Source organism: Pholis gunnellus (genome assembly GCF_910591455.1).
Source record: "Pholis gunnellus genome assembly, chromosome: 8".
NCBI lineage: Eukaryota > Metazoa > Chordata > Actinopteri > Perciformes > Pholidae > Pholis > Pholis gunnellus.
In genome coordinates, this window is record NC_136534.1 from 24,270,568 (window position 1) to 24,292,982 (window position 22,415).

Below are 22,415 nucleotides of genomic sequence, written 5' to 3' on the forward strand. Positions count from 1 at the left end.
TGTCAGCTTCAACGGCAGCAACCTCTTTCACTGTCCATCATGCATCATAGGGTATGCAAATGCAAAAAACAAATCATCAATAGCAGCAAAATATGAATAAATAAATAAATACATCATATCACAAAAACACATTCATCTGCGTGTTTTTTTTTCTCCACGTGGCACAGATCACAACAGCAAAAATAAAAACAGACTATTGGAAAATTGGACCTCCCGAAATAGCTTCAGTATTTTTGGAGCTAAACTACACTACACGCTGTTGGTCGAAGCGCCGGTCCTAAACACAGCTCGTTCCACTTTAAATAAGGGCTTCTCAGTGACGTCTCCACGCCGCCGGCGATACACACTGAACCTACAGTTTGCTACTTTGCTCTGGGCTGTCAACAGGCATCAAAGACCCCCCCCCTTCACTAACGGGCCCGAGTGATGATCAACTTGTGGGCCGCTGCCTCGCAGGCGCTTGTGAGGATTCGAAAAGGTCTTGAACCCATCAGTCTTTGCCCTCGGTGCGCGTTCGCCTGATGACGGAGGAGAAGAAGCTTCGGCACTGCGGCGGTCCGATCAGCATGGGGGCCTGGTTCTTGTGGACGATCTCAATCTGGTGTTGGGAGAGAAGCGAAGAAGCTGAGATGAAGTTGCTGCATTACGGTACAAAAGATATGTGAGGAAATGTGAGGAAGTGAGTGAGCTGATGTCTAATTAAACCAACCTCTGTCCGTCTGTCTAGCTAGCTTGCCCCTTCATTACTTTGGGCATACTTTTTCTCACCTGAAAAATGCAATTCTGCCATAAAACTTCAGTAAGAAAAGGACACAATGCGGAAAGCGCCCTAATTTGGGCAAAGAAAAGGTGAATTAAACAAAAGTTTTTCATTTTACCCATTACTATCTACCCACAGAACGTATTTCAGGCATGCATCCACAACAATGGGTCCATATGGGTTCTTGTCAAACGGGGCCTGTTTGGTCCTTAATGTGCCAAACTTTGAGAATCCCTGGGGTTCACATCTCTGAATTAATGGAAACATTATGCTGGATTAAGATAAAGTAGGTCTTTATGGGTATAAAAGCTGACAATATCCTGTTTACCGAAATTGTAGATCAATGGAACAACAAATATCAACCATCAAGGGTTTTCATATCAAGCACATAGTTCATTATGCTGTTGCACTAAGAGTCTAAACGCAGTAATGAGGAGAGGAAATGCTACCATCTGCATTAAAAGGGACCACGTTCACTTCAAAGGAAAGCTGCCATTTATTGTACTTGCACTCTGACTCAGTAGTAATTACCAGCTTTTGTTGGCTTTCTGCTGTCATTAAACGTGATTGAGCTTGATGTTTCTGATGTACATTACAAAATACAAAAAAATGCTATAACCTTTTTAAAGGAAAACACTGGTCACACGAGGATCTAAAAGAATACCTGAAATACATTTGGAGCTTACTGAGCTCCGTTTTAAATATGCAACATCAAGCATTTATATGTCAAGAGACCCAGTTACAGAGCAATGCGGCTCTTCGAAATTAAAAACAATTACAATAAATTATCTATTTATTCTTCTCCAATTTGCCATCAAAAATCCGCCAAACTAAGGAAACTCAGTGGGTTTTATATTTAATATTTAGAATTTCAGTTTGCAGCAGGTTCTTAAGACCCAGTTATCAAAGAGACAGTGATACATGTCATATGTCACTTCCAAATGCAAATGGTTGAAAGGTGTTGAATATGTTATGCACGCCAAGGAACCGAGACGCATTTGCATAGTTGTTGTTGTTAATAATTAGTGGGTTAACATCCCATTTGAACTGTGGTGTTTTTATATGGATTTAACAGGTCGACTGATTCAAATTCAGCTCCGACAAACAGTATGAATAACTCGCCGTGGAAATCATTGCAGCACAATTATGGATTGTCAGATCCTAACTTTGCTGCGTGGCGTTGTGCCAGAAAGACACAAGAGCACTTACAGGCTACTCGTTTTGTCATGCACTGTTTTTCTTTAGCTTTGCCCGAGCAATCCATATGTAAATCTCAGCAGCACTTCATCTGCAGTGGTGTTGTAATTAAAACTAAACACAACCCTCCTAATCAACGCAAACTGAGGAATTTCATTTTCGAAAAAAAGGACCAACTTGGACGGAGGGCGAACACTCGTCGGAGCACATGTTTGAGACGCAGACGGTAAGCAAATTAGGAGAAGGGAGACTTGTATCATAACATATTTGTGATGAATTACTGCACAAAGCAATGATCTATGGGACAAATGGAAAGAGCAGATACGGAACTAGATGCCAAGTTTATTGCATCTGTCTTATTATAAAACTGCTCCTGAATGTGAGCAAAATCCAGCATTAACATCAAAACAATGTAGTCAATTATAGCGCATTGCCCCATAGAATTAAAGTCATGCAAGTTTAACATCAAGCCTTTAAATCATCACAAAATGTTGTGAGACATAGGACGTTATGGAACATCTCAAAACAGTTTTCAAGGCTTAATTCCTAATACAAGACATATATTAAAACCTCTGAAGCGATGGTCATGTCTGTAAAGGTTCTTGCTGGAGGCCACACAGGTGATGTCAGTTATTCTGGCTGATTAGTCTTCAGCTGAGGTAAAAAGAATAGTAATAAAATAATTAACTTCACCCGAGGTCACCAAACCTCACCTATTAAACAAATTACATTTGAAACGGCACAATTTTGCTGCTATTGCAACAATTCCAATGGAATAAATACCAACATCTTTGCTGCAGCGGTGTAGTGAAGTATACTCAGTACACCCCCACATCGACATTACATGTGGCTACAAGTGTAACGGATCACACTTGTGATGACGCACAACATGGAAGATGGGTGTCGTCAAAGATGCTAGAAACCTTTAATGACTTACCGTGCAGGGGGTCTGCATCCAAGGTTCCCCATCAATCTGCATGGGGAGGGATTTACTGGTTCTGCCAGTGAAGAAAACATGTTACAATTAAACTTTGTGAAAAATAATAAAAAGCTAAATTCTTAAAGTGTTGCAACAGGTTAATGTTCAGCTAACAGGTAGTTTAATACCGTCTAATATTTCAATGCTTTAATATGTAAGACAATCAATCGAGATAATTGCATTTTTATCTGTTTGTTTTTATTAATTCTCTTGTTTCCTCACTTTGTTAAAAAATAACTTTGACCTATAAATAGCCTTTATTACTATTATTAAACAGACTTTTTTGAAGGACTTTTTCATCTCCAGGCCAAAGGATTGCTGATTGTTACCTAATGCTAACACATTCTAGCAAAGATGCCCACAAGAAAGACAACCGATCACGACTGAATAAGTGAGTCCAGCTGAACGCTGACCTGATGGTGACGGAGGAGCACTGTGCCAGGCGCCTCCCAGCGCTCTTCAGGCCGGTGTAGATCTGACCCATCTCCATGGCTCCTTCCAGCCCCACCACCTCCAGCAGCTGGTCAGACAGCTCTAAGACACAAAGAACAGATCTGTAAATGAACGTGAAGTCAGACGAACCAGACCTGCAGCGGTCATGGAGGCAAAACTCAAGAACTAGCTGTAACAGTACAACTTACTTATTTTTTACATCAAATGAAAAATACACTTCTGTCAAAGTCAATTCTTTTCATTTTACATATAATCCTTGATATTAGATTCAAAGATACCAAATTGTGCTCCTTGTAGTTTTTAAGGTTCAGCCGTTACCTTATCATACTATATTTAGGGGGCATAGGAGTACTGTGCTTTCCAAAAATATAACTGCAGTAGCAGGTTTGGCCAATTTTTAAATTTTCTCCAAATGGAAAACCCAGAGATCACTTCCACAAAAGAGAATTACAAATTTCCGTTGCAGGCTCAAATGGGTTAATATCTACAACCTAGAAAAATGAGAAAATCCTCATACTTTTGTTACTGTAAGCAAGAATAAAGTGCCTTAAAAGTAAAATCATGCCGGTAGCTTTGCAGGGTTTCATACAGGTACATATGCTACAATGGTTCCATTGATGGTTCAATAAAACACAATATGTTCATTCTTGCCCATAAATGTTGTTGATATCTGAGTTCCACAGTGAGGGAGAGGAGGAGTGAGGGATGAAGAAAACGCATGAAGAAAGTGAGGTTCAAATAAAAAGATCATGATGTGATGTTCCTCACTTCAGAAACATTTAACATTCACGGGGAAAAAAAGAAAGAAGAGAAGAGGCAACAAGAACAACAAGCTACAAACAAAACAGCTATTTAATGAGATTGCACCGGCAATGCAGAGCAATCTTGTGATATTATAATTATTAATTCCTCTTCTGTTTTGCAGTTATGAGCATTGATTTTGCCCCTGCTGGAAGCCCAGCGTCACGCCGGGCCCCATCTGTTCCAGGGCCCCGCTCTGCCTCCGACTCTCCGTCGACTCGTCCCTCCACAAATTAAGAAGCTGCTGCCTCGCTGCTGGGAGCACACAGACACTAATTGAAATCCGAGACCCGTTTTCAGCCGCTCGGTGCGTGCGAGCGAAGTTAGCTCGCTGTCACCGACGCCGCTCCATCGCCGTCGTGTTTGTCTTGAGCCGCGTGGGTTTCCTGAAGGAGTGTCGCGGGTAATGTTGCCGTTGTCGTGAGGTGTTGTTGTTCGCCGCCGAGCTGTGGTGTTCAGCTGTCACCGTGCTGATGGACACGCGTCTGTCCCTATCCTGTGAGTGCAGTGCTTTCCAGGGTCGGAGTGGAGGAGTGTGTGTACATGCCCAGCAGGTTGACCCGCTGACACTGGGCTTTAAAGCCCCCCCATTGTGACTTCTCACGTTAACGCAAACGGCTCACACGGGCCCGTGCTGACACGCGTGATGGACCGTGGCGATAAGGATTCCTTATTGCCCCGCGGGCAAAGATCCAGTAAAGACCAGAGAGCCTCTCTGCTAAATATAACAAGGTCAACCAGGTGTGTTCAACCAGATGTTTAATAAAAACACAAGAACACATGTTTGACCTGCATGTTTTGGGTAAAACCATGAACTTCGAGATGACCTGAGAATGTTTAAACCAATCCTAACTGACAATACAACTATATTTGGGTCTAAAGATGTTTGCGTAAGAGCTAGCAGGACTCAAATAGAGTATGTTTGAGGTGCTCTTTGGATAAAGATACATGTAGCTCAGAAATCACAACAACAATCTTATTTTAGCTCAACAAATTACAGACACATTTCAAAAAGTGAAAGCCAGATTTCATATGATTTACTGGTGACTTGTCATTCTGAATCACCAACCATTATTTCTTTTATTACTGCGAATGAAACCTGGAACAATAATCAAAAGGGGATTCTGCCAAATTTAGAAGAAAGCCATAATGTTTACTTCCTAGAGACAGACTGGGAGAGAAACGGAGTCACCTCACTGTTTACACAAGAAGGATGATGAAATATTAACACACAAGCAGCCTGAGGCCAAATATAAACTGAAACACCCCCCCTTACCCAACCTACAATCAACATTATGTGAAGTGTTGAAGGCAATATTTGACTGCGATAAACAAACAGGCAGTGAAGGTGACGACGCAGAGTAAGAGAGAGTCATGTGAGCGAGAGCCCGTGTGGGAGATTCACAAAAGCAACGCCGTGGCTTTAATCTCGGCAGTCATGTCTTCCCGTCAACAGTGCGGGATAAGAAACGGCGTCCTTGTCACAGTGACACAGGAGCAACAGGGAGGGAGCAGAGCAGGACCAGCAGCCGATCAGCGGAAAGTAAAACTAAAGAGGAATGGCGGCGAGGACGAGGAGGAGGAGGAGGGCGTGCGGAGGCCGATCCTCCAGTGAAAGCTTCATGGGGCTTGTCGTGGGGCATCAGTCCCAAGCATCAGCCCCTCCACCCACGCATTGGACCCCCTCCCTTCCACCCCTTCCCCTGCAAAAACCTCAGTCCCATTCTAAATAATTCACTCCGCAGCCATTCCCTTCCACCTGAGGGGCTTGTCTCCTGGCGTCACCAGCGGGACGATTTAACAGCTCCCGAAAGGTCAGGTTTTTTTTATCCTGCAGCCACCTTCCACCCACCCACCCATACACACACACACACACACACACACACACACACACACACACACACACGCACACACACGCACAAACAGACACAAAATAATCCCAGCCAACAGTTTGATCCGTGCATCGTGCTCGGCGGTGCCCCCTCTGGGCTAATGCACTCCTGTGTTTACCTCTAAATACGTCGTTCTCTTGATCTGACAAGTAAGGCGGCTCACCTTGAGGGCACCTTCCACAAGGGCATCCATTCACACACACACACACACACACACACACATCAATAAAGAGGCCCAAACAGACAGAGACGTAGTGGCACACGAATACACACTCCCCGCTCACACTAAGTGCCTTTCCAGGTTCAGACAGTAGCCCCCTTTTCTTTTTTAATTCACGCTGATTGATTTTTATTCAGGGATTAATGGAGTGTTCATTGTAGCAAAGTTGAGCTTTGAATTGATCAACTATCCCCCTCACAGTATGGGCCACACTGCACCTTCATCTAACACTCCCATGTGGAAAGTTACAAGCATCCCAGCATGCAGCAGCACTTGTAAAAAGATAGTCTGTTTTGTTTTGGTTGATAATAGTTTTTTTCCCACTTTCTTAAAAACGTTTAACCTGTTTAACCAGCCCTGCTGTGATTAACAGCACTTTACAACACAGAACACCTTTTCTTTCATCAGGCAGGTACATTAAATGCTGCTACTGTATATTAGGGACTAATTATCCATATATTGACAGAATCTATCAAGCTATACTTTGAAGGTGCAACAGCTTCTGAGATCCAAAGGGAATCTCATCAGGAAAAACTAGATCACTCGACATGTTCTGACCAGTGAAGTCTCAGAAGGATCACCAGCAGCCATGTCTGGAAATCCCCACTGACTCGCCATGGACCGTAACATCCACTTCATCCCCGAGTACAAAAAACACCATCTCACTATGAAACCTAAAACTCATCAACTGAGCGGACAGGAGTTAGACATGATGGGAAATAAATGGTTACGGTTGGGCATCAACCCCCAAGGCTGGAGGAATTACCAACGTTACCAGGATAAGTCCTCTGGGGACCATGAAAGCCTGTAATGAATTCCATAGCAAGCTCAAAATTAATCTCTACTCCTTTTGACTAGTATTACCATACTTTCAATACTTGTGTACTGCTTGCATGGTGATATTAATACCTTTACATACTGGATTGGAATACTTCTTCTACAACGATTCTGGATATTTCTTCCTTTTTATAATATGCCCTTCAAGCGGCTCACACCGTTTCAACAGTTACCACAGAGCAGCGGACTCCTTCTGCTTCGTTCATTCATACATTCCCATTGACGGGCTTCCTTTTGACGTAAATGGATTCAGGGGAATGCCTAACACCCCCCCACTCAGTCCGCTCCTATTAACTGAGCCTGTCCACTGGAGCCTACACAAACCATTAATACACAAGTGACAGTTCCAAACAGTGACATGATTGTACCTCTTCTTTGCAAACAAAACCTGCTCGCTATGATTCACCTTGTCATCGGTGAAATATTCATGCACTCTGAGAAAAGTTTGGTCGAAAGTTTAGGCTTTGATCTGTCTGATAGGAGCAAGGACACAGACTGTCTGATTGGGGCTTCAGGCGAAAGAGCCTCCCTATGCTATTTGACGTACGGTATTATCATCCAATAACGCAAACAAACCATGATCTACAGCAGATGCAGGGCTTTGAAAGTGCTGATTTGCCGATTACCTCTCTGTGTGTTGAACTTTCTGACTTTTAAACACGCATCTTTAAAAAGTTTTTGTGTTTAAAAGACGGTGAAGAGTTTACGGGCGTACTAGCGGCTTTGTGATGCTGACCTTTGAGCTTTGAGCTAAATGCTAACTTGGTGATGTTTACCATGTAGGTGAGTTTAGCTTTAGCTCAGAAGTCATCAGGGTTTATCGTCTGGGCACCGTGAATGTTCAAAAGATTTCATGGCACTCCATACGGTAGGTATTGAATATAAATAAGTAAAAAGCTAACATTGCCATCCCAAGACCCACACAGCTAGCGTGGCTAAAAACAACTCGTAATGGTATTTTCCATTATGTTATATCTCTTTTGGGGTTTTAGGTTGGCTATATGCTCTTATTGGCTTTTTTTCTGCAGTGACAGCTGGATTAATACCAACAGACAACAGTCATGAATGTATTCATTCTTATGCTGTCAAAGCTACCTTGAACTGCAAACGTGAGCTCCTTGGGGTCGAGCACTGGCGTCCTCTTGTCTTGGCCCTTTTTGCCCCCCTTGCGGTTACCCCTCCTCTTCTTGCTCTCGCCCCAAAGGTTGGAGCCGCCGTGCATGCTGGGAATGTTGAGAATGGCAATGCCTTCCAAGGAGATGCTGCTGAGGTCCAACGTAACACCATCACACTTTTAGAAAGGAGAAAGAAGAAGAGCTAAAACACAAAATTCAAAGCGACTTATTAGGCACGAAGGTTGAAGTTGGATGCCAGCGCTTATTCAAATGCTACCTAGTCTTTAAGTAGAAAAGAGACTCGGTTGTTTATGACCAAATTACGAACTCTAACTGCAGAATCTTTTGTCATGTCCTACATCCATCACTCTTAACCCAGGAGCCACCCCTCGACCAAACCAAACAGAGACTTTTCACCAGGTGAGAAAGCGCCTGACATGGACAAACGCCTGTTGTGTGCGAACTTGTGTGAAAGGGCAACTATACAAGGTCCGGACCTGATTCGACAGCCACTATCCTGAGTTCATATTAAAAAAACCTTCTGCAGAGTAAAATGTCAGAAAATAAGTTTGTTTAACCCAGTTTGAATCTGAACCTAAATCTATTTATCTCTTTAAGCCTGAGCCTAAACATGTATTTCTGACTGAGCCTAAACTTATATCCGTCTTTCTGAACATTTACTCGTTTCTCCGTCTGATCCCGACTCTGCATCTCCGTTCGAGCCCTACTCTGTCTCAGTCTGATTATTTCTCTCTGGCTGAGCCTAAACCTGAATCTGTCTCTTTGGTGTTATACAGACTCAGGATTAGACTGCGTCCGAACCTTTATTTGGAGGCTTAACCTGAGTCTTTGTTTAATACCACAATTCCTCTTGTCAATTTGATGTGATTAAGCTGACAAAGGCCAGTAGTACTAAATAGTAGATTTTATACCAGTATGGATCTTCCTACCTCCTCCAGTACTGTGGGTACTTATCGAGCACTAATTAATGACGACCTCGGCACTCTGTGGATAGCTCTGAGAAGGGGGAAGATGAATTGTATAGACACCGTCTTCATTATCACTCAATATCACACACAGCAGGGTCGTGTAGGGCTAATTACCTTTATGTTGAACTGATGTTCAGTGAGAAGCGGGCGGGGAGGTGCACAGATAGCCTTCACACATCAACACTCTGTCTGGGCGAATTTGAAACTAGTACAAATGTCTGCCATTTAAGGAACAAGGGCTGACCAGAATACGTTTTAAGCACCATTATTCTTGGCTGAGAACGTATCTGCATTTATGTGCATATGGTTTTTATCAGAATATTATAATGATAATAACAGAATGTGCGATTGCCAGGGATTCACATAGCAGAGCACATGAAAGCCGTGACTTTAGTTCCTTTTCCGTTTTCCTTTTCTAGATATATGTGGTTTGATTTACCTCAACCTCCAGAAAGTCGTGGAGCTTCTTACACGTGGCCGAAAAGGTTTCCGAAGTGCCGAACTCAAAGTACCACAGCTTATTCTTTGTTCTGAAAGAAAACAAGACAACAGGAACTGCAAAGGGATCAAGAATAGAGAGGAAACAGAGGAGTGTTTTCCCCCACATCAAAATCTGAAGCGTGTACAGTCGTTGCATCTCTTCTGTCTCCAGTCCCTTATATGCTGAGCTCGTGAAAAAGAGACCACTCTGTAAAGGTGTGTTTGATTCATGCCTGAAGAGAGGATCCTCTGAAACTACACAGGAAATACACCTCTAATGTTTACCGCTGACCAAAATCACACAGTCATTAATCTCCGAAGAATGCATAATGTGGCTCATTAATCACATATTGAAGCATAATGATGAATCTAAAGCTAGTTAAAGGAGGCATCTGAGGGAGCACATGGGGTCGCCAGTGGGTACCCATGCCCAACATTAGGGCCCAGTGAGGGGTGTAAGAGGGTAATCTAACTGCCCCTGCAATTAACGGAGGACTGGGGTGCTGCTCCCCGGGCTTCCTGCAGCACACACACTCCCACCGCTAAGGCTGATGATCAATGACCTCGCAGGGGTGAGTCACCATCTGTCCGCATGCTGCTACGGTACATTATATTCTCATGACTACACAAATAAATGTCTTTTTCTTTTGTATCGGGCATATTGATTATTTGTTGCACCCGTTGTATTATATTGTTTTTTTATTTCTTATTAGTTGTGTAACGGCGGTCTGTGTTGAATTCAGGCTAATCCTGGTAAAATACGTCTGACAGTTCCCCAGAAATAGAAAAGAAATCATGTGGACTTAAAGGGGGGAAAATAACATATCTAATAAATATTTGTTTTCAGCCAGAATGAGGTTGTTATTTCTCTAACAATCTAGCTTAAAAAAATGAAGGGGAACAAGATTAAAAAGATGAATAATTGGTCACCTGCACAAGTTCTAACACAAGTGCTAATTAGGCACCTTCCTTATTTTTGACCCACCTTTCTGCCCACTTGTTTCTGCCTCGTATTCCTCTTCCTGCCCTGGCCCTACTGATGTGTTGTCACCATAACAACTGACAACAATCGCCATTTTCTTTTGTACTAGTCAAGTCCCCCGGAGACTGTCCATTCTAATCTTATAACATTTCTATGACTCTGCATTATCTGCAGGTGAGGCCATGCCAGTGCGATCACTAACAGGCCTGCTGTCACACCTGGTGAGGTTGCATTAGCATCGGGGTAAGCTAAGCTAAGCTAGGCTTGGAACTTAGCTAACAGGGCGCCAACAGAGGCCCCCTAAGTAGAGGAGGAAGTAGAGGAGGGAAGAGATAAAAAAGCAGAAATTTGAGGAGGGAGAAAGAGCAAAAGCGGTTGTCACGAAAATCACTAGAAGCAGCATCACAGCGTTGAACCAGCGCCATGCCGTCCCACGGATCGCAAAAGCCTTTTAATCTTTCCAAGAAACAACAGACAACAACACACAATTCATCAAAAAGCTTCAAGGACGAAAAGAAAAAAAAACTACAACAGTGCTGACACGCAGAACTGAACACAGTAAGAAATGGCCTTCTCATAGCTGGAATCAAAGCGCTACGAGAGGAACGTATTAGTATAAGAAGAGTAACAATCACTGAATTATTGATTTCCTCATTAGGACTTTTGTCAGGACCATTTAGCCACTTTATAAATGAGCTTTCATTAGAGTACTTGCAAGGTAGCCCAACTCACAGTTGATTTATAATGTGCAACATGGTCAATAGAAGAGGGATGGGAGCAGAGGGAGGTGGGAAGAGGCAGGAGGGCGACAGGGCCACGCTGAGAGGTTTTCCACAACAACACACCCCTACATCTTCCCCAGCATCATCATCATCATCCTCATCATCATCCTCCTCATCAGTCTGTAAGCTCACTAGTCAAACCCCAGAGAACACATGAACGGAGGCCTGGGCCATTTTTGCAAACAAACAAATGAAGGTGGCCACTTTGAAAAGCATATTCAAAACGAGTGGTCTGAGAATGAAGCCAGACACAAATACAAGGAATGCTCTGTATGCATAGACTCGTTGTTATTGCTGTGTTGAAGCTGAGCTTTAGAGCTAAAAAAAAGTCAATGAAAATGAATGTGAAAAGGCATGGATTCTCTTCGCGGTGCCATAAACTGAGTTGAAGGCCTAATTGACAGTTTCAAAGAAGAATAAAATCCAATTATCCCAAATGCAGCTACATCCACTTTATGAATGTGAAGAGAGGAAATTAGAAACTAGAAGAAAGCAACACATAACTGCAGTTTGTGGTGGAGATACACATTTGGCAAGCTGTAGGAATCTCCAATGGAACTGTAGGATGTTGAGTTGCATTGTGGGTAATGTAGGCATCCGGCTTTTCCAAGGTGTGGAATTACATTACATTACATTACATTACAGTCATTTAGCAGACGCTTTTATCCAAAGCTTACAATAAGTGTATTCAACATCGGTATTCAAGAGAACTACTAGTCACCAGAAGACATAAGTGCATCTCCTTTGCTAAACAAGCATCTAAGAGCATAAACCAGGGCAGACGTACAGTGCAACATACAATAAGTGCAACGAGCTAACACGCAATGCAATAAGTGCAATGAAATCAGAATGATAACGTCTCTGGTTCTTCTGCATGAATTTCAAATATTTCTTCATCGAAAAACACTGCAGTCTCCGAGCTGCTACGTCATTCACCTGCTAGCCATTCGCTATGATTTTACTTTAAAGGAGCAGTGTGCAGGATTTAGTGGCATCTAGTGGTGAGGTTGCAGATTGCAACCAACTGAATAACCCTTCGTTTACCTCTCCCTTTCAAAGCGTCTCGGAGAACATCTTGGTGGCCACCAGGTAACGTGAAAATTAGAAAAGGCCCTCACAGGGGCCAGTGTTTAGTCTGTAGAAACACTGCGGTGCAACATGGTGGACAACGATTCTTAGTTTGAGGTGATCGTACACGAATGAAAACATAGTTATGAATATTATAATACATTTCTGCCAATAAATCCTACACACTTCCTGTAAGGAATGACCTATTTCACATTCAAAGATCTGCTAACCCACTGTTCCCCTCCCTACAGCTGGGTTTTTCAAAGTACAGCAGAACCAAACGACACTGAAGACACACTGTAAGAACAGATACAGTAAGAGACAACGTCTGACCGTCCTGTCGATTCCCACCACTTACCCTAACAAGCGCGCCATGGCAACAAATCACCTCATGTCCCTGTTCATTAGGTAATTAGGAGCATCCCATTGGCCGAATCGGATTGTCGTTTGTTATCTGCCGACCGATGCTGAACACTGGACTCCTCTGACAGGCTGACCGTGAGGAGCGTCTTCTACAGTGGCCAGCGTGTGCTTGGATTAATAGGGAGTCTGTTTCAGTACGATGGTACTTTTAAGGTAGAGTAGGAGGATTTCAGTTTACAGTAAGAGCAATAAATGTGAACATAAAGTGCCCATTTCCATAAACATCTCAGAGGTTCCTTCAATGTGTTCCCTGTGGGAGCGATTTGTGTTTTCAGTAGTAGGTAGGTAGCAGGTTTTCAATCCTCCGAGTAGCCACAATTGGCCTCTGCTGTGATTTTTACCTGCAGTGTATCAATGCAAAGTGTAACTGCAATGATAACTTTAGCGGTGTTCATGTAAGATCAGCTGTTGTACTCACAGCTGGCGCACCGAAAAGAAAAACAGCGGCTCAGGTTTCCAGCGCTACTGAGGTGTCGTTTATTTGCACAAGCAAATCATGAAACCAAACTGAAAGAAGAGGACATATACAAACCGTGTGGCCGAGAAAAAAAAAGAAAAACACAAGCTGCTTCAGAAAAACACCTAACGCCGAGAAAAAGAGTCAGGCAGAGCAACAGAAAGACAAATGAAGCTCAAACAGCCTGAATCGAAACACCCTTGTTCATCAACCCTCCGCTGGTTGGTCACCTCATATTAACGGATGTCAGAGGCGATGAGCTTCACTGCAGCGTCGCTGTCCTGAGGCCACAGCACCTTCAGATGCACTCTCTACCGGCCACACTGAACGCCGAGCACAGAGCCATTGATTTTTCTTCCCCTCTGACACTTAATCTAACCCACGATGATCTACGACCTTATTTTCACACTAATTTCTTCTTGATCAGAGGTGATAAATATCGCATTGACATAACCAACTCTTTGTGCATTGCATCAATGCACTGTTTTGTTTAACATGACACCGCCTAGAGCGCTCCGACTCCGGCTGGCAGTTTGAGAAATGACCCGAGTTGCATCGTCTTGCCTTCAGAGACGCAGCGAGCGGTTTGAAAAATGTATTTCTGTCTGTTGCACTGCAATGGTTCCAAGGTGCTTTTTTATACTAAAACTGCACTGGTATACATTATCCAACATCTTTAGGATCAAATGGAACAACTGAAGTGATAAAATGACATAGAAGTGAACCGATAAGCTTGACACCTCAGATATGTGTTCTTTTATACATATCTTTGTATTATACACGTTTTTCTTTCGCAGCCATTTGGTGACAGTGCATATAACGTTATATGGAAACTTGGCTTCTTTTTAAACATTATTCCAGTAATGATTCCAGTAATTGATTTTAACACCTGTGTGTTGTTAAGATGGCTGTTGGAACAATTTAAAACAAGTGTTGTAATAATATAAAAGTTGAAATGAAACAGAATCTCATTTGTGACGCTGTCTGGGAACTGTTAAGACACCTGAAATTAACTTAACAAAGCCTCGCTGTTAATTCACGATTTCATATTGTTTACCAGGCTTGGGGTGTTTATCGGAGGTCTGACACCTCCAGCAACACATCTGCAGGGGGAACTTACTTCGATCCTATTTCGTTTCTACAGTGAGAGTGCAACCGAGTCAGGTATCATTCCCCATTAGCTTTTAAACCCGGTATTTGTCAATCATTGACATTCATCTTTGCTCTACGTTGGAGCAGCATGCAGCATGGTGAGTGCTAAGGGAAATGCTATAACAGTTTAGCATACTTGTACTTGTACTTGCTGAAATGATAAATGTCATCGCTGCTTGCTGTCAACAATTGTGTCAAACATGATTTTCATGTTCATTGTTGATATGTCTTTCTGAGAGGTGTTTGGTAAATGCATCAGAGAAACCTCTTGTAGACAAACATTACATTACAGTCATTTAGCAGACACTTTCATCCAAAGCGACTTACAATTCAGATTCTATCACATTCATACAGCGTAGGCACAGCTACGGGAGCAATATGGGGGTTAAGTGTCTTGCTCAAGGACACATCGGCATGCGACTAGCGGAGCAGGGGATCGAACCGCCGATCCTCTGATTGAAGGACGGTGCTCCACTTAGCGACAGTCGCTAAATTATAGATTATAAACCAAAGACCAGTGGTCTTAGCAGCATTGAAGGGTATGAATCTCAACATTTAGCATCTTCCATTCTTGACATTTGAAGGTAAATGTGATACACCTGACTAGCCAATTAGCTATTTAGCTCGCAAACTGATGTTAGCGGTGCACTTTTTGTTTGGTAGCTCGTTCAGCAAGCCACGGTGCAGTGAAGTGGACACATTTATTCAATTAGCTTTCGGTCATTACAATGTGATCGAACACAGCAAGTTTTTTCTGCCTCTCGGGTAACATACGTGCCAGGCGGCCAATACGGGTCTGAAAATGTAAGCCAATGTGGAATTATCATAAACTTGCATTCTTTCTAATGGCCAGCAGGGGGCGACTCCTCTGGCTGTATAGAAGTCTATGAGAAAATGACTCTACTTCTCTCTTGATTTATTACCTCAGTAAACATTGTAAACATGAGTTTATGGTCTCAATCTCTAGTTTCAAGTCTTCTTCAATACAGCATGATGTTCATTTAGTAAATGATGGTCCATTTAGAGTCAAACAGACCATAAAGCAGGGTATGCCTAAGGGCGGGGCTACCTTGATGATTGATTTGATGACAGGTCGTTGTCACGGCGTTGTCTGGTCTGGGAGTTGTCCATGTTTTAAATAATGTATTTAATGTATTCAAATTGTTGACTTCGCGGTTAATACAGCCACTTCTTATGTGCAGTCTATTACCCTTGCAAATATTTTCTTATAATAACTAATTTGATTGGCAAACGCACGACTTTGAACCAGGAGACCGGTGTTTGTGTCCCAAACTTATAGGAGTGATGTTTGTGTTGTGTTTTTTGCATATTTTACAATATCTTACGTAGTTTTTGCTTTTGTTTGACTTCACAACGTTAACCGCGTGTTCAAGCGTTGGAATGATATTCAGTGAACCATGAGGGCCGTTTAAATTTATATTTTTAAATCTACTAAAATATCTATTTTCTTCAGTTTGTCATTATAAGGGTAAACCTGTAAATTCATTATTTTGTTCATATTGCTCAGCCCTTCTACTCTATGTATGTATGTATGTATGTATGTATGTAGTGTGCAGAGGCTTCACTTGAGTTTATGTGGTGTGTGTGTGTGTGTGTGTGTGTGTGTGTATGTGTGCGTTCCCACTGAGCTGGGGACAGGGCCACAGGTGAGATCCCTCTAAATTACACACAAGTGTTCATTAATTATAGATGACACTTTGGCCACATAAACGATTTCATCCTCAAATGAGGTCCAAGGGCGGCCGCTACTGAGGTCCACCATGCATGAGTGTGTGTGTGTGTGTGTGTTGCCTAAACGAGTGTGTGCATATGTGTAATTTAGAGTGCCGTCACCTGTGGCCCCCGTTCCCAGCTCAGCAGGAAACACGCACACACACACACACACGTTCGTGCCTACACGCACATTAGCATTAGGTGTGTGGATGTGTGCATGTGCTGGTGATTCCGGCGGCCCCCATCCAGCACATCGCAGGGCTTTGATGAACATACTCATTATGCTAAAGAGTGCTCCATGCCTGGGCTTCCCTGTGCCTTCAGGAAAGGTTAACTCAGGATGGTTACACAGCACAGCGAGAGCCTGTGGGCGCACGGGGGCAGAGCGGCTCTGGAGGAGCGCCGTGACGGTGTTAGATGTCTCGGGACCAAAAATAGATCCGGGTATGCAGAGCAAATATCATGGGAACATCAAGGCGCCGGGATTGATGCCGCGGAATAAACAAACGTCGCAGGTGGAGTAACGGCGGCTTTCAACGCTGCAGCCCAAACGTCCCAAATCAGAGGTTTCCCCTCAAAAGATCTCACGTGAATTAGTGTCATCTCAACGTAAGTTGTACAGTGACACAGGAGACAAGGTTAGCTATTAAAAATGATCAACGTATGATTGATAGGACATTAAATGTAGCCACAATATTCATTCACAGAGAATAAAATTGGGTTTATAACTTTTAAATGAAGACATGGTTTAATTAATATCATAAAATGTTCATGTTTTTTTGCTGCTCCTCCATATTTAACAACCTGTACATTTCAAACTTGTTTTTAGATCCGTGTCTAAAGATACCAACATTTTCACTTACATCAGCGAGAGACATTTTGAATAATATTCACCGATTTATGAAGGTTTTGTATCAGAATGAATTGTGCTATTGTGGTCAGTATCTCTATGAATAACATCCACATTGGATGATTTCCACACCTCACTCGTGATTATCTTCTTCACCACAGTCCACCACATCTTCGGTCAGCGTTGATGTTCTCATCTGGAAAATAGGTTTGCTTAAATTCATCATGTTGCTGTAGAGCCATTGTTTGGCAGAAAGCTATCAAACGATGCAGGATTACTTAACACGAGCACTCGGCAGCTAAATGCGGTTCAAGTCGCACAATGCCTCAAAGAGTAATGGCATTTCATATCAACCACATTAACCTCACCAGAATTTTTAACAAAAACACAGAAAACTGTATAATTTTCAACCTGCAGGACCCGCTGGTTGTGGGTCAAACAACGCAATCACTGCTGGGGAGTCAAGGGAGCACCGTGTTCAATTTAGTGCAATATGGACACGCAGCACGTTCAAGGGTAACAAATGAAAACCCTGCTCGCAGCAAGACCAGGAGCCAAGAAATCATCCCTCTCCAAACGGTCACATGCTCCGAGGGCCAACGCCCCAAACAGGCACCGCACTGGTCCTACTAAACAACAAACACACTCGACTTAAGTGTCATGATTTTGGACAATACATCATTGTCCCAATTGCAGTAACATCTTTTGTTACTGCAATTTCGTGTCACTATATTGGATATGAGTTACAGTGTAGAGTAAATATAACCAATCCCTAAAACCTAGAGGTGTGCAGAAATTGGCATCTGAGTTACAGAATGTTAAAACTGAGAATTGGTCACTGCAGTAAGTGAACATCAGAGGGCAAACACATGATGTAAGTATATAAGAATGAAACTGTACAACAGCACAAAGTTCTTCTAACCCGTCTCTCTCTCTCTCTCTCTGCCTCCACCTCTCTTCTCTTGTTCCTCTCACTTTCTGTCTCTTTCCCCTCAGAGCCAGAGATTAGTGTGTAATTACATGGGAGATCAGCAAAAAAAAAAAAAAAAAAAACGGGGTGAAAAAAGGGAGTAGTATATTTTAACAAGGCGGTGGAGGAGGAGTGGCGACGGGGGGAGGAGGTGGCGCAGCCCTCGTCACGGGCCGACTGATTGTCTGCTTTTAATCCTCAACCTCATTATCACCTCCAGGTCCGGCAGTGGCAGTAAATGAATCTATCTGCCGAGTGTCAAATCTTCACACCTTCGCCCTGGTAATCACCCCAAGGTGCAAATACAGAAGATGGATAGAACGAGAGAAATGAAGAGGGGGCGGGGGGGGGGGGGGGGGGGTATGACCCCTGCATTTCAACAACAAAATCCCCTCGTTTCATAATTAACAAAAGCTACATGATGTTGTTTGGCTGGTAATTAAAGCTCATTAAATATTCAGTTTTTTTTAGGGTCAAACTGGTGACAGAATGTATAGATTTGGTACATATGGGAAGTGAAGAGCCATTACTGCTGTCTCATATTAAAAATCCAATAATTCAAAATGTGACATTTAGCTTTTTCCATGTTCTGAAACCTTCCATGTTTATAAACCGATTTATTTTGACTTTCAACTCTGTTCAGGAGCAAACACAAGGCTTCAAAAGGATACAGGCCAGCAACAAAAATAAACATCTTGAATCCATGAAAATTATGCTCAGATGCCGTTTATTCAATACATTATATTATTTTTCTGTCGACAGTGCTTTGGCGTTTTTAAAAGCATTTTAAGAAAGAGATCTTCTCTTTTCTAGTATTCTCTACATACGGACAGGAGACATTACAATAACTGTTTGTTGCAGAGATTGTCAGGCGGATCTCTAGGGCTGGAAAGAGTGTAAAATACTTTGATTCAATACTAAAGATCAAAACGTAGATTATTCATCCTGAAATTAATTAAATGTAAGAATCACAACATACATAATTTTTTCAATGAAAAAATATAAAATAAAAATGAATAAAACCAGTTTTCCCTTGTGAAAAAATAGCTCTTTCACTTCCCACTGTTACCTTCGAAATAAAATCCCCTTTAACCAGTCAGTGTTCAAAAAATTTAAAAATTAGATATTTTAATTTTACGTGACAAAATGTATGATAAGATGAACCTGGTACAGAAGCAATTAGTTAGGTTCCCCATGTGTGAAAGGAGCAGGGGAGGTTACTCCTTTAACAGTAACGGCTACAAAGCTGTTGAATATAACTTGGTCTGGTGTCAAATCAAATGTGAAAAGATGATCAAAATACAGGATATTCCCACAATTTCATAACTAAATATATTGAAATATTTACTTGGATCTAATTGAAAACTGGTTTTTCATCATTTTACACTATGTTGTTGATTTCATTTCCATGTTTTGGAAGTGGTATTATTATTGTTATTATTATCCGCGTCACTGTTGTTTTAATTATTATTGTTCAAGTCTCTATGTATCGGCCTTTTATAGAAAAGACTGAATATCAGTGTAACTTATTTTGGGACAGAAAGCTTCCAGTAGATTCATGTACAGTATCAGGGAGTTTCATGGTTGACAACAACTCATCAAAATCTTTATTCCTTTCATTCATTCTTGACAAAAACATACTTATTGCAGATACCAGTGAAGTGAAACCTTCCCCCAGAGACACGCTCCCTCTATTGAACGAGGAGCTGCAGCAAAACGACTCCGTGATGAGTCGCAATACGCTTCCAATAGACACGAGCCCTTTGGACAAATCCAACAAAATCTGTGTTACCTTGAAAAACTATAATCATGCATTATTGAATTGGCAAAGGATAGTGTGTAATAGAGAGATCCTAAACCCATTCCCCCTCCTGAATTATTAATTGAATTCAAATAACAGACGGAATCATTTTCTTAAAATACCTAAATCATTTTTCACAAAAGGCTTAAAACGGGAGTGTAAAACAACAGAGATGCAGCCGCTGTGTGTGGATCTGGACCGTGGCTGACTGAGAGTGGGACAAACGATTCTGAAGCAGGAAAAATGGTTACTGACAATAACACGGCGATGACTACCCATCACCCCCTTTGTTTAATCAGAAAATCTAGAGTCGGTATCTTTACCGTATAGGCCCCTCCCTCGAAACCATCGGTAACCATCATACGACTGAAACCCCATCCACTCCCCTTTTGGACCATTTCGCCGGCATATCCGCATGATCGAGCAACAAGCAGCGGAGGGATAGTTAGCTAAATGTTGTACTAAGACCAGGCTAAAATATGATAATGAGTACAAATGGGATTATTAGGAGGCTGTGTGTCATCAGTCTGACTGATCCATGATGTCAAACTAGCCAAGCAAATTCAATTAGGCCTGCAATTACTCCCTGGCGCTAGTGGAGACGTATGGGAGACGTTAAATATTGATGGAAACATAGATGCCACATTTGTTCATCTCCAAAGGTGAACGCATCTCCTCGAGGTAATCACAAATTACTAAATGTGAAGCCGGTCCATTCGTCACGCTGCGCTCTGGAGAGGATTCACGGAGGGGGCAGCAGACGGTGTGTTTGTTTGGACTGAGAGAGCATCTTCTGTTACCTTTTTAAATTACGGAGACTTGTGTCCATCGTGGGCTTTAGTTTAAAAATAAAAAGGAAAAAAATGAATGTCAATAAGCCTCAGGGCATTTACCTCAACTCAAAGAGAAGTGGTGTTTATATGGACTAAAAACCAGCATCGGACAGAAAGGAAGATGATTTGAGACTCTGAAGAGGCCACATGGTCTCCTGAAGATGTTTTAATCTTCACAAAAATGACAAATGACTGGAATGTTTATCACAAGCACTGGCAATACTTTTGCCCTTGGGAACTCTATTTGTCAGTTTTAAAATTCCTCATGAGCGTAATTGTTAACAATGAAATATCTCGTGAACACTCCCACAATCTGTATTCTAATATGTTTAATGATGTGAATTTTATTTCAAAATGTTTTTTAACTGAATCCAGAATATGATAACGAGCACAGATCACAGACCGTATCTAAGAAGTGGACGTATAGTCATCGAGACATCGCTCCATATTTGGACGGTGGAGGAGTGACGTAGACGTGTACGGCTCTGGTAGAATAGCGACCTGTATATCATAAGGTAGCCCCGCCCTAAAGCATCCCCTTCTTTATGGTCCATTTCATTCTCAATGTGACAATAATCTACTAAATGAACATCATGCTGTATTGAAGAAGACATGAAACTAGAGATTGAGACCATAAACCCATATTCACAATGTTTACTGAGGTAATAAATCAAGAGAGAATAGTGTAATTTTCTCATAGACTTCTATACAACCAGAGGAGTCGCCCCCTGCTGGCCATTGGAAAGAGTGCAAGTTTAAGGCACTTCAGCATCGGCTTCACTTTTTCCACACCCAGAGGTTGCCGCCTGGTACGGATAGGAGATCATTTATCATCACTGGAACACCCAATTAAAAGCAACTTACAGTTTCACAGGTTGGTTAATATTGTAGGTCGAGAGTTTGTCCAATTTCTGTAATTGCGTCTCTTATTTTGATGAACCATTTCCGAGTCAGCAGGGACGCTTCAACTTTACTGTACAAGGAATCAATGCAGACTCGTCTTGCACCACACTGAACTGCATAATGTATCACAAGAACTGGACCCACTGCACATGCTCATTAGTGTTTCTTCTTCCCACTTGGTCTGTACAAATTCACACTGGTTGAACACAAGTATGACAAAGAATATACTCAACTTTGTTTTAACGTTCGGTTGAGTTTAAATCTTGCTCAGAGAAGTTTGAGTTTCAGAGACTTTGTTGTTGCCTTTTAAAGAATGAAAATAACAAATGAATAAGTATAGGCCTACGCTGCAACAGCATTTTAATGTTAAAAACTTAAATTCTACTTTTAGTTCTCAGGAAAAATACAAAATCCTTTGCACGTCTGGAGTGGTTTCTGAATCTCAGGTTTCTTTCTTAGTACTCTCCATTTCTCACGAACTGAAGGCCCTTTGAACACAAAGTGTCATTGGCACCACTGCACTCTAAAACCCAGGACTTCCAATGGCTTGTGCCGCACTATGACCGCTGTTTGATGTTATTGTTGTCCGGATGGAAACAGTACTTTAAGAATTATAGGGCTTATACACGCTGTACAATGCGAGAGACATGTTTAGGTAAAGAAATGGGGGAAAAAAGGTTTTAAAATTTGTCATAAACCGGCAGAAAGACTGAAGACTAGTGACCCCAGGAGGAAAC

General features: G+C 42.1%; 1 protein-coding gene across 2 annotated transcripts in view; it reads right to left on the bottom strand.

The window, feature by feature from the left end:
* Positions 1 to 490: 490 nt before the first annotated feature.
* Positions 491 to 22,415, bottom strand: part of dgkb (diacylglycerol kinase, beta) — a gene marked incomplete at both ends in the record, with an annotated part of 61,183 nt that continues 39,258 nt past the window's right edge. For both annotated transcript variants that reach the window (XM_079165319.1, XM_079165318.1), the window contains 5 exons: positions 491 to 598; positions 2,895 to 2,955; positions 3,350 to 3,470; positions 8,235 to 8,430; positions 9,683 to 9,773. In XM_079165319.1, coding sequence (XP_079021445.1) covers positions 491 to 598; positions 2,895 to 2,955; positions 3,350 to 3,470; positions 8,235 to 8,430; positions 9,683 to 9,773 — 577 coding nt within the window. The remainder of the gene's footprint in view (positions 599 to 2,894; positions 2,956 to 3,349; positions 3,471 to 8,234; positions 8,431 to 9,682; positions 9,774 to 22,415) is intronic.